Below are 12042 nucleotides of genomic sequence, written 5' to 3' on the forward strand. Positions count from 1 at the left end.
TAAATAGCTCTGAGCTCTGTATAAATTTGTTTTCTTCTCTTTTAGTTGGGGGTCGCTTTTAATATTCACTGCTGACTTTTTGCGGGGCGGGTGGGGAGGGCAGCTACAGGGGATTTTTTTTTTTTTTCCCCTCTCTAAAAATCGCGCTGGTGTGTGGAAAAATGTGTAGCTTTGGTGATTGACATTTGCAAGAGTTAAAGATGACAAAAAAAAAACCACCAAACCCCGAACAAACAAACAAAACGAAACAGAAAAGAAAAAAAAAAAAAAAAAAAAAAAGAGAACCAGAGTTGCCAGCTAACGTTTCGTTGTTTCTGTGCCGACGGGGATGCCGGAGCGGTGCCGGGGCCGTTTGCCGGGGCAGGAGGTGTGGGCAGCCGGGGGGTCACACCGTCTGCTCACCAGGAACCCCTCTGTCACTGCGGTTTGTCACGCTGGGGAGCTGGAAATTAGCTGGCGCGCGGAGTTTGGTGGCAAAAACGGGTGTCTGAAATCCCAAAGTGCTGTAGAGAAAACAGAGAGAGCGAGCGTGCATGTGGTTATTAGTCACCGAATTTACCGCTGGAGCGCGGCGCGGACGGTGGGCACTGGGAAGAGGGGAGCGGACCCTGCGCCGCAGCTCTGCTCCCCACTGTGACACCGGGGTGGTTTTTGTTTTGGTGTTTGTTTTTTTTTTTTTAATAAAAAACCAGGAGGGGCTACGCAGGGTTTCAGGGCTCGGTTTTGCAGGCAAGCGCTCCCCAGCACCGCGGCGGGGGGCTGCCGGCACGCATAACACCAAGGTGGAAACGCCGCTTGGGTTGGCTCTGGCAAGAGCAGCGAGAGAAACGGCGCACGGCTCCTGCCTCCAGGCCTGAATTCAAGGCCAGGAAGAGCTGCTCCGTGCTCACCTTCAGCTCTGGAAAAGGGGAAATCGGCGGGGCAGGGGAGTGACAGGGGCATTAAGGGCATGACATGGATGGGGAGAGGTGGGGCAGACGCAATTCTAGCTGACAACGCACTTCTTTTTTTAACTAAGTGGCTCATTTCAAACATTTTTGCTGTAAACGAGGCCGACCGCAGCAGGACGAGGTCTGCAGCGAGTCGCGGCTCGCCGGCCGATGCTGCCGTCTGCTGTTCGCGTGGCTCCCGGCAGGGTTTCATCGCGCCGTTCAATGCGTTCAAGTCAAGGCCAAACCGGCCTTGCTAGTACGGGAAGAAAAAGCCATCCGGCGTGGCTCCACAGCCACGGAGCGAGGGGCGGAGGTGGGAAAGGCGCCGGGAGCGCGGCCACGCCGGCAGCGGAACCAGCGCCAAATCCGCAGGGAGGAGCAGAGCTGCTGGACGGCCGTGCCTGCAGCCAGGACCCGCTTGCGGAGCTCGGGCATGGGAAAAACAGCCGTCGGGATGGATGCACGGATGGATGGGGAAGCTCAGAGGGCTGCCCAAGGGAAAAGTCACCCCTAAAAAGCAGAAGAGACATTTTCAAGTGTGGCAGAACCAAAAAGTTTGCCTGCGCTGGCAGCGGGACGACCTACAGGCACGCGGACTGCATGCAGAGGGCGGATGAATACAACACGTAGCCACTTTCTGCACAGAATAACATTTAATCCTCCCCACCAAAGGGCCCTTTCACTGTGTAACTGCTATCGCCACGCAAGGAGCAGACTACCTGCTGCTAAGCATTAGCACAGCGCTCCTGAGACACAGCAGCTTTCCTCCCAGCGCCTGTCCCGGGGATGAGCACAGCTCCAGCCCAGGAGGAGAGCTGCCTGCGCCTGATCGCGGTCACTTCAGCAATTTAAATTTCTTCAGGTGCTGGTGCACTTGGTCCTTCGGGTAAGGCCTGAGTGCCAGGCAGGTAGCCACGTTCTCAGGCTGCTCAGTCCACACTTCGTGGTCGATGCTGTGCTGCCTCAAGGTCTCTGCCAGCGCTGTCAGGGCGACTTCATCCGGAGCCTGGGGAGAGACAGAATCTGCTGTGAGGGCTGGGGTGCGAGGCAGTGCTGGGTACCCAGCAAGAGCTGCGGGGAAGAGGCAAAGCAAGATGGCTCACTCTAAGGCTGGTGGCCAGCACAGGGAGGTGGCCGGCTGCCTGCACACAGGTATGAGAATGGGCAACCCCCATACTTCCCATCTTCCCATATGGGAAGATCTTACAGGACAAGGAGTAATGGTTTTAAACTAAAGAAGAATAGATTTAGACTGGATATAAGGAAGAAATTGTTTACGCTGAGGGTGGTGAGGCACTGGCACAGGTTGTCCAGAGAGGTGGGAGATGCCCCATCCCTGGCAACATCCCAGGCCAGGTTGGACGGGGCTCTGAGCACCCTGCTCTGGTTGAAGCTGTCCCTGCTCACTGCAGGGGGTGGGGCTGGGTGGCCTCTAAAGGTCCCTTCCCACCCAAAGCATTCTGCGATTCTATGATTCTGTGATCTTACCCAAAAGGCATTTTGTCCTTGCAGGCCCCAACTGTACCGCCAGCCTCTGCAAGCACTGGGCGTAGGAGCTGGGGCTTGTGAACCAACACAGAGAATCGTTCAGGTTGGAAAAGACCTTTAAGATCATCAAGTCCACCACCACAGGTTGTAAACTTTCAAAAGCGCAGGTTTTATCCCTGGAAAGCTTTGCCTGGCACAGCGTGCTAAGGCAACCAGCTCCGCCCGCCCCCACGGAGCCTGCCCCAGCACCGCCCTGAGCCCCCCCTCACGCTGCGGCCCTGCCTGGTTACGGGGCCTCATCGCCGAGGCCGCGGTTCACCCCACGGGTGAAGAGGGGCGCGAAGGGGCTCCCGGGAGGATGAGGGCAGCCCGGGGACAGGCGGGTCACGGCCCAGCCCGTGGCGCCGCGGCAGAGCCACCGCCCGCCCCTCACCGCCCCGCCGGGCCCAGCCCAAAATGGCCGCCGCCCGCCCCCCCTCCCTTCCCCGAGCGCGGCGCTCCCGGCGTGCCCCGCGGCACCTCCAGCACGACGGTCCGCATGGCGCCGCCCATCTCCAGGTAGGCGCGGGTGTCGGGCTGCTGGCGGTGCCTATGCGCGGCGGCCAAGGCGGCATGGCAGGCCTGTGCCACCACCGCGCCCAGCGGCCACGACAGCGGCGGCCGGGCCAGGTCCCCCCGCAGCACCACGTACTGCACCAGCGCTGCCGCTCCGGGAGCCGCCGCCGCTCCGGGCGCCGCCATATTGCCGTACGGCACCGCACAGCCTGCTGGGACAGCGCTGCAAGGAGCGGGAGGAAGCGCCGCCGCCATTTTGTTGTACGGCGAACAGTGGGTGGGAGGGAAATGGTGTCAGCGGTAGTGATGTTCTTCCGGCGGCGCTGAGGCGCGCAGTTTGAGCGCTGGTTGTTGTGGTGAGTGCGGGGCTGGAGGGGAACAGGGCCTGCGGCGGGGGCTAGGCCGCCCGCGCCCCCGGCCCCTCGGCGGGGCCTCCTCAGCCCCCCTGGTGCCTTCCCGGCTCCCCCCTTGTCGCTGTCCCCCTCGGCGGGGTCCCCAGGGGTCCCGGCCTGCCCCGGCACCCCCGGGCGCCTGCCTGTCACCTCCCCGCAGCTGCGGCGGCTCTCTGGGCTTGTCCTGCGGGGCGGTGAATGTTGTCGGTGCCCGCGCTCCCTCGTGAGGCTGCTGTGAAATGGTGGCTCATGGAAAATGGTGGGTGATAACGTGTCGTTTCAGCCATCGGCCCGTGGGGTTGTTCCTGCGTGGGGCCGGCCCCGGTGCTAGACCTGCCCTCGGCGCTTCTCAGAGTCCCGTCGCAGCAGCAGGAGGAAGAGGAGGGTCCCCTGAGGAAGAGCTCTCGCTGCCCTCAACTCGCCGCTTTCCAAAGGATGGAGCCTGGCAGGGGAGGGCTGGCGTCTGCCTTCTTGCTTGCAGGAGAGCGGCGAGGGAAGATGGAGGAACGGAAAGTGGATTCACCAGAAGGTGAGCTGTCTGCAGTGTAGGGTGTGGGACACCCAAGTGCAAAGTGTGTCCTCCCGTAGGAGCGAACCCGGAGATACCTGGGGCCAGATCATAGAGTCACAGAATGGTTTGGGTTGGAAGGGACCTTTAGAGCCCACCCAGCCCAACCCCCTGCAGTGAGCAGGGACAGCTTCAACCAGAGCAGGGTGCTCAGAGCCCCGTCCAACCTGGCCTGGGATGTTGCCAGGGATGGGGCATCTCCCACCTCTCTGGGCAACCTGTGCCAGTGCTTCACCACCCTCATTGTAAAAAATTTCTTCCTTATATCCAGTCTGAATCTATTCTTCTTTAGTTTAAATCCATTATTCCTTGTCCGTCTCAGCATGAGCCTCTGCTCTGGAGCCCTTCGCCTCGGTGACTTCATTGAAATGGCAGTTATGCCATTTCAGATGTGACCCCCTGGCTCGCTGAGTCGCGTCTTGAGTCACTTTCAGCCAATTTTATGGGGGCTTCAGAGAAGTCGCTTCGCTGCTCTGTGTTACTGGGTTAGAATTAAAATTGGGAATTCCAGATCTCTTGGGATCAGGACTGGAGTGTTTGCTAGCTTAGTCTGCTTTTCAGGAGTTTAGCTAGCTGGGGTGGAACACCCCAGTGTTTAGGGTCTGCTGGCGCTCAGCCTCGCTGCTTAAAATTCCCAAAAGCCTCTTTGCCAGATGTTTCCCTGTCCTCTGCCCCTTTGAAAAGCTGTTGTAAGTGGTTTCTTTATGTACTGGACCTAATTTGTTTTGGGTACCGCGGTGCAGACCGCTAATAATCACAGCCTGGATTTTTCGGCGTGTTGTGCTTTTCCTCGCAGGGGTGTTCGCTCACCTGGAAATGCTGGAGGTGCGGGCTCATGAGGCAGCTGTGAAGCAAGAGGAAACGGAGCAGCAAGAAGAGAAGCTGGCCAGGCTGAAGGCAAGAGTGCAGGAGCTGAGGCTCCGGAGGGATGAGCTGCAGGCTAAACTGGACCTACAGCAAAAAGGGGTGAGAAAGGCCTTGCTGCAGAGATCTGGCAGAGGGCTCCGGTGTGCTCATGCTCTCAGAGGGTGGATTTACTGAGGTTATTCATGTAGAGTCAACTATTATTCTTGTTATTTCCCCTTTTTACGTGACATATAGTCCTGGTGTCTCCTCTTTTCAGTACTGTGTAGTCCAGAACTGCTGAGTCTACTTGCTTGGAGGTCGTGTGGCCATTTCTGCACTCTTTTCTTGAGTTTTTCTCCCCTCTTCTGTTTCATTTCTCCTCTTTCCTGCTTGAAATGCCCTCTCGCTTTTCTCAGAGCCATGTTATTATTTCTCTGTATCCTGACTGCGTTCCCTGCAGGTGACATGTTCGTGTCAGTGATTTCTGACCTCTCTTTTCTTCCGGCTTTTGTAGCAACTTGGGAAAGAAGGAGTCATGACGGATCCAGCACAGCCCAGTGCTAAGGCTGTTTTAGAGTGGAAGATAAAAAACGTTAAGGCCATGCTGCAGGTCTTTTACCTCACAGGTAATGTCTCGAGATTTGCATGTGTGCTGCCAACGGCTGCACTTCTGGGGTGCTAAATTTTGGAAAATGAGCCTGATGTGAAATGTAACTTCCCTGTTAACATTGCCGCTGTTGTGCTTGGAGCCCTTAGAGTCTGAAAACGCTGGAAGAGCCATAACCTTGTAGTTCCCTGCCTTTCACAGAGGGTGTCTGGGGTGTTGCAGGAACTATTAGTTACTGAACTGTATCATTTAAACTAAGGTCTGGATTCTGGAAGGTGTGTAACTACTTTAGTCCTAATGGGGACTCCTCCTTTTGGGGAGGAGTGGTTGGAAAGCTGCCTGGCCGAAAAGGATCTGGGGGTGTTGGTAGATAGCCGGCTGAACATGAGCCAGCAGTGTGCCCAGGTGGCCAAGAAGGCCAACAGCATCCTGGCTTGTATCAGGAATGCTGTGGCCAGCAGGAGCAGGGAGGTGATTGTCCCCCTGTACTCGGCACTGGTGAGGCCGCACCTGGAATGCTGTGGCCAGTTTTGGGCCCCTCAATACAAGAAAGACATTGAGGTGCTGGAGCGTGTTCAGAGACGAGCAACAAGGCTGGTGAAGGGTATGGAGAACAAGTCTTACGAGGAGCAGCTGAGGGAACTGGGGTTGTTTAGCCTGGAGAAGAGGAGGCTGAGGGGGAGACCTTATCACTCTCTACAACTACCTGAAAGGAGGTAGTAGTGAGGTGGGTGTTGGTCTCTTCTCCCAAGTAGCTAGCGATAGGACAAGAGGAAATGGGCTTAAGCTGTGCCAGGGGAGGTTTAGGCTGGAAATTAGGATAAATTTCTTCACGGAAAGGGTGGTCAAGCATTGGAACAGGCTGCCCAGAGAGGTGGTGGAGTCACCATCCCTGGAAGTGTTCAAAAAACGGGTAGACATGGCACTTTGGGATATGGTTTAGTCTAGTCTACCCTTGATTGGTTTAGGTGGGCTTGGTAGTGTAGGTTAATGGTTGGACTGGATGATCTTAAAGGTCTTTTCCAACCTAGACGATTCTATGATTCTATGATTCTAAATCTTTGGGAATTAGGCAGTTAAATATCCAGTGGGTCTGGGTTTTCCAAGCCAGCTTGTGAAGTCAGCACTCTCTTTTCATCTGCTCCTGAGCTTTTTAAAAACAATTTTCGTTTCCAACAAGAGTCACCTTTGCTCTGTGTTCTGGATGGTGCGAGGATGAGAGTCCCGCTTGGTGCCAGGGTGCTGAGCCCTGCCGTGAGCACTCCTGCTGCTCTCCTTGGGGCAGTGAAGCGCTGCCTTCCTCCGCCCAGGGCAGCCAGTTCTCCCTGTTACGCTGGAGCCAGGACCGCGTTTGGAAGTGGCAACATAACCCAGTTATTGGGAATTTAAGCTACCATTAAGCTGCTTTAATTCTTTAGAGGTCCCGTCTTAAAAAAGTTGCTGTGTTTTATGTCCCTAAACTCTTGCAAGTCTTTAATCCTCTGAGGGAGCTCCTGGAGGTAGCGTAGGAAGAGGACGCAGCCCCTCTTGCAGTCTGTGTTGCCCCAGCAAAGCTGCCGCGCAGCGCTGAGTTAGAGTAACGCTGAGCAAACCCTATCTCCACACGCAAGGGATCAGCGGGAAGCTGACCAAGCGGGGAGTGTGTTTCTGCATCAGCACAGCTTACGAGGGCACCTACTTGGATTCCTACTACCTGGACCTGCTCACCAAGCCAGAAGTGCAGATTCACCGCCACTCCGTCCCCATCTTCATCCCCCTGGAGCAGATCGCCAAGAAGTACTTGCAGACGGACATCAGGCGCTTCTTGTCTGTCCTGTCGGACCACCTGAACGCTTACGTGGGGAGGAGGTACCAGGCAGACCAGTTACAGGTACTAGTGGCCGCAGCAATGCTGTTCACCCATCCTTTTCCCTTTGATAGACCGAGCGTTACAAGTCTCTGAAGTGCTGGGGGGAATCTTGGCGGTTTTCTTTCTGTGGAGCACTCGCAGTTCTGGTTTTTAGAACTTCACAAATTAATCATCTGACTATAAACTCAGTCACCTGTTTCATCAATCAGCATGCGCTTTGATGTTGTCTGGTGGCTCATTTAAAATTTACTGCCAAATTCCGGAGGTCCCTAAGCTGAAATAGCTGTGATCTTGTAAAAAGCTGCTGGAGGACGTGGCCGAAGGGTGTGCACGAGCACTGGTTTATTTAAGTCTTTCCCAAGCGAGGGTCGCTTGACGTACAGCGTGTGGGCATGCCAGGCTGGTACGGAGGGTGGGGCCACTGCACTCGGCGAGCTGCCAGCCCTGCGCTAACGGACTCCCTTCCTAGCTTCATGTCTCAGGAGTTGTCTTTGTCCCTCCAGGAACACTTTTCAGACCAGATAGAAGGGCCCTTGCAGAGGAACTCCTTGTGTAACTTGCTGGTCTTTAATTACAACGTGTCAAGTAAAAGCAAGACCTTTCCGTTCAACGTGAGGCTGCTTTACAGAGATCTTTGTTGCAGCCTCCCCACTGAAGTCATCATTTCCTGCACACGTAAGTGGACGGTACAGGGGTCTGTCTGGGGCTGTGGGGCAGGCAGACCGTACTGTTGTTCTGCAGACAGATGGGGTTTCTTTCTAGGTGGGTTTGGGGACTAAAGGGAGCAAGCTGTTACATTTCTGAGGGAGAAAAGATTATAGAAGAGGTTGTGTGCGATCTGTGCTGGGTCTTGAAGCAGTCATTAACTCATCCCTAGCACAAGAGCACGGATCTCTTGCAATACTGGGCAAGATGGGGTGGCTGGAGGGAAGGAAATACGATGGGGCTGAGAGAGGAAGGGTGTGAGTGCAAGCTTGGATCTCTTCAGACGGACAGGCTGCTGGTTCCCCATTTGCAGTTACTCAGAGTGCAGGCTCCGGTACGGTCCCAGCAGGATCAGGATGCTGTTTTCACAAGTCTGACGGATAAAGCCCAGCCTGTGCCAGTGCACTCTGCACACATGGAAGAGCCTTGCGAGCAAGTGTAGCCAGAAACTCGGATGCCGTCTGTCTCAATCGCAGTGATAGTTTCTTCCAAGCAACTTATGGCCTTGGACTCGTTTCTGAGCATTGAAAACCTGGCGCCCAGCCCCGTGATCTTTCCTAGCATGGGAGTTACTTGTAGGCAAATCAGGCAGGATCTTCTCAGCATCAGGAATTTAGAATCATAGAATCATTGAATCTTTTGGGTTGGAAAAGACCTTCAAGATCATCCAGTCCAACCATTAACCTAACACTGCCAAGTCCACCACTAAACCAGTTAAGGGGAGAGTAGCAATTTCATGCTTCCTGGCTTGGTGGCTGGATTATTTATAATGAAGGTAAATACCAGGAATCACTAAGGTTGGAAAGGACCTCTAAGATCATCAGTCCAACCATCAACCCAACACCCCCATGCCCACTAAACCATGTCCCCAAGTGCCACCTCTGCCCATTTTTTTGAACCCCTCCAGGGATGATGAACTCCTCCCCCACCTCTCTGGGCAGCCTGTTCCAATGCTTGACCACTCTTTCTGTGAAGAAATTTCTCCCAATATCCAATCTAAACCTCCCCTGGCGCAGCTTGAGCCCATTTCCTCTCATCTTATCGCTTGTTCCTTGGGAGAAGAGCCTGACCCCCCTCCCTGCCCCCTCCTGTCAGGAGCTGCAGAGCGATCAGGTCTCCCCTCAGCCTCCTCTTCTCCAGGCTGAACACCCCCAGCTCCCTCAGCCGCTCCCCACCAGCCCTGTGCTCCAGACCCTTCCCCAGCTCCGCTGCCCTTCCCTGGACACACTCCAGCACCCCAATGTCCTTCTTGGAGTGAGGGGCCCTAAACTGGACACAGCATTCCAGGTGCAGCCTCGCCAGCACCGAGCACAGGGGGACGATCCCTGCCCTGCTCCTGCTGGCCACACTATTCCTGACACAAGCCAGGATGCTGTTGGCCTCCTTGGCCACCTGGGCACACTGCTGGCTCATGTTCAGCCGCTGTCGACCAACACCCCCAGGTCCTTTTTGGCCAGGCAGCTTTCCAGCCACTCTTCCCCAAGCCTGCAGCGCTGCATGGGGTTGTTGTGCCCCAAGTGCAGGACCCGGCACTTGGCCTTGTTGAACCTCACACAGTTGGCCTGGGCCCATGGGTCCAGCCTGGCCAGGTCCCTCTGCAGGGCCATCCTACCCTCCAGCAGATCGACACTCCCACCCAGTTTGGTGTCATCTGCAAACTTACTGAGGGCGCATTCAACCCCCTCATCCAGATTTCTCTGGATTTTGAGGTTTCTCTCTCTCAATGCAATTAGACAAATGACTAATTGAAGCCTGGTGTTGCGATGCCTCGCATTGTGCAGCCAGGCCCTGACTGCTGCGCTATCAGGTGTGCTGGTGGGTGCTGCAGTACAAGAGCAGAGAGGAGAGAGGCAGGAGCGAGGGGTATGACCTCTTTGAAAGGGTCGGGGATACCGTGAAATACTCATAACAAAGATCTAAATACTCGTAACAAAAAATCTCTGCCTGCAAATCTTGCCCTGACACCACCTGCTCCCCCTCCTCTGTATCAGTAACGCTCCCTCCTCCTGGCACAGCAAAGACTGACGGCAACGCCTCGTGTCTTGTGCAGCCCTAACGCTGTGGCATGGCTTAATCCTGGATCTGCGCTGTTTTCTGACTGGTTTACTACAAGCTGGGCTGAGGAATCATTTGCCTGTCTGTCTCCCTGTTTTTCCAGCCACGCCGTGTCCCGCTTATGGCTGGCTGGCTGGGCTGCGGAGCGACACGCAGCTAGATGGAGCTCTGAACAGAGCAGCCGAGACTAATCTCTCTGCTATCAGTCATGGTCTCAGGCCTGCTTCTGCAAGATCCTTGGCTTGCAGTTTCCCTTTATAGGTGAAGTTCTGCCTTTGCTCACGAATTTCAGCGTCTCTTGAGCCAAGAGAGCAGCTAGGTGGCTGAGGCTGCCACGTTGCTGTCCTCTCCCTTCAGCAGTGGGTTTTTTTTTCTTAAGGCGCTTGCGCTCTCTGCAGCCATCAAATCCCACAGGGGAGCTGCAGGACACAAAGGGTTAGGAAGGAGAGAGAAGGGTTTAGAGAAGAAAAACTGTATGGTGAGGGAGTGAAAAACTCTGTGGGGACAAGGGAAGAACAAGAAGCAAATAGTTTTATGCTGGCAATATGATTTTCCTTTCCCCACTGATCCGTCCGCTTCTGTCCGCCAGCGGACGCTCCCGCATCTCTAGCAGAGACGGCAGCAGCTCACTCGGACCTGTTTCGCCGCGTGGCCCTGCACAAAGCCTTCCGCTCCTTCGGCAGCACTGAAGAAAGCGTGGATGGAGCACCGTAAGCCACCCTGGCTCTCCTCAATAACGCGCCTCCCCGAGCTCCCCTGCCTGGGGGGGAGTGATCTGCAAATGCAAAAGTTTTCCGTGGACTGCGGCTCTGCTGCTGGGAACCCCCGCCAAGGAGCAATTGGCCCAGTTTGAATCTCGAGAGCGATGTTCCCTTGAGGTTTTCGGGTGTCTGTTGTCACAGGTAATCTTTCCTCAGCGCTGTGCTTCTTGCTTGTTTGAGTGCTGATCTTGGTGCCGCAGAAATCCACAGCTGCAGGAAACGTCTCGTGGCTGGAATGAAAAATTGTATTAAAACTTCGAGATCTCAGTGCTTTGGGGGCAATGCCCTATGGATCAGCACCATGCCCTTACCAGTGAGCCTCAAAAAGAGGGGAATAATCCGTGCCCTGCTTACTACAGCCAGGAAAGGACTTTGTGTTAGAAGCTGGAGGGAGTTGAGGGGCAGAGATGAGGTTTAGCGTTGCCAGCAGCAGCCCGTGCCCTCGTGTGGGCTGCATTAACTCCCCCAAGCATGAATGCCGAAATTTCCAGAAAATTTCCCACCAGCAGTGGCTTTACCCGTGCTGTTTCCTTCCCTTCAGGCACAGGGCGCCTTTGCTGGTGTCCCGTTGTTGTGCTTCAAGTCTGGATCAGATCTTTAGAAACTTGCTGTTTTGTAACAGTGCTTTAAAAACTTGTTAATGAAAGTTCTATGGTACTGAAATGGCAGTGTTTAAAAAAAAATCTTCTGTTGATTTCCTTTAGCTGTATAATGTGGTTTAGTAGAATAGAATGGGGTTTAATGACAATATATATGTAATCTAGTTTAAATTACAGTATTTTTTTCTTATCTCATTTTTATGCCAGTCCCATGTGTGATAAGGCATAGGGAAAGCACTTTATAATTCTTTTTTTTTTAATTTTTTCCTGTAATCGTTAGAGCTCCTTGTCCAGATCAAACTGGACAACGTGTTTAAATGTAACCTCCAGCTTTCGAGTGTCGTAGCTCCAGGTAGTGATGCCCCTAATATTCAGAGCTTCTCACGGAGGAAGGCTCACAAGGCTGAAGCTGCTTTAGAAGAGCTGACAGCTCGTGGGGTGCTCGCGGGGTGACTTGCTTGTGTTTGGAGAGGCCTGGCCTTTCAAATATCTCCTCCTGGTGCCAGCTGTGCACCGTCAAAAGGCATCTTCATTGTCTCGCATCGCTTTTAATTCTGTGGTTGTGTTTTCCTCCGTGGAAAAAAAAATGTTTGGGAAGTGGAAAAAGTGCTGCTGGGTGCCTGAGGGCAGCCGTGAGTTTGTGGAGGACAGACTTGGCTGTACGTCCCTGCCCTGACCTTGCTGT

General features: G+C 54.5%; 2 protein-coding genes across 4 annotated transcripts; one reads left to right on the forward strand and one right to left on the reverse strand.

Annotated features, from left to right (window-relative positions):
- Window positions 1-484: 484 nt before the first annotated feature.
- On the reverse strand, window positions 485-3167 carry PTRHD1 (peptidyl-tRNA hydrolase domain containing 1). 3 transcript variants are annotated; one of them, XR_012830955.1, is made up of 3 exons: window positions 2940-3161; window positions 1652-1938; window positions 485-503 (listed from the first exon to the last, which is right to left on the reverse strand). XR_012830955.1 is itself a non-coding variant. In XM_075708112.1 (2 exons), the coding sequence occupies exons 1-2, from the start codon at window positions 3159-3161 to the stop codon at window positions 1768-1770; spliced, it is 393 nt and encodes a 130-aa protein (XP_075564227.1). In that variant the 5' UTR covers window positions 3162-3167; the 3' UTR covers window positions 1579-1767. The 3 variants fall into 3 exon arrangements, 1 of the variants encoding a protein (XP_075564227.1); XR_012830954.1 differs by lacking the exon at window positions 485-503 and adding an exon at window positions 1382-1442; XM_075708112.1 differs by lacking the exon at window positions 485-503 and having other exon boundaries at window positions 1579-1938; window positions 2940-3167.
- Window positions 3168-3709: 542 nt separating this feature from the next.
- CENPO (centromere protein O) lies at window positions 3710-11108 on the forward strand. Its single transcript, XM_075707885.1, has 6 exons — window positions 3710-3896; window positions 4732-4901; window positions 5296-5407; window positions 6999-7258; window positions 7741-7912; window positions 10587-11108. The coding sequence occupies exons 1-6, from the start codon at window positions 3803-3805 to the stop codon at window positions 10709-10711; spliced, it is 933 nt and encodes a 310-aa protein (XP_075564000.1). The 5' UTR covers window positions 3710-3802; the 3' UTR covers window positions 10712-11108.
- The last annotated feature ends 934 nt before the right edge of the window (window positions 11109-12042 follow it).

Source organism: Pelecanus crispus, chromosome 3, assembly GCF_030463565.1.
Source record: "Pelecanus crispus isolate bPelCri1 chromosome 3, bPelCri1.pri, whole genome shotgun sequence".
Lineage (NCBI taxonomy): Eukaryota > Metazoa > Chordata > Aves > Pelecaniformes > Pelecanidae > Pelecanus > Pelecanus crispus.

Excerpts from the sequence above, each read along its gene's own strand:
- CENPO (XM_075707885.1), top strand. The coding sequence starts at position 3,803 with ATGGAGCCTGGCAGGGGAGGGCTGGCGTCTGCCTTCTTGCTTGCAGGA. Across the intron at positions 3,897-4,731 it reads GAAAGTGGATTCACCAGAAG|GGGTGTTCGCTCACCTGGAA; the intron begins GTGAGCTGTCTG and ends TTTTCCTCGCAG. Across the intron at positions 7,913-10,586 it reads AGTCATCATTTCCTGCACAC|CGGACGCTCCCGCATCTCTA; the intron begins GTAAGTGGACGG and ends TCTGTCCGCCAG.
- PTRHD1 (XM_075708112.1), bottom strand. The coding sequence starts at position 3,161 with ATGGCGGCGCCCGGAGCGGCGGCGGCTCCCGGAGCGGCAGCGCTGGTG. Across the intron at positions 1,939-2,939 it reads TGCGGACCGTCGTGCTGGAG|GCTCCGGATGAAGTCGCCCT; the intron begins GTGCCGCGGGGC and ends GTCTCTCCCCAG.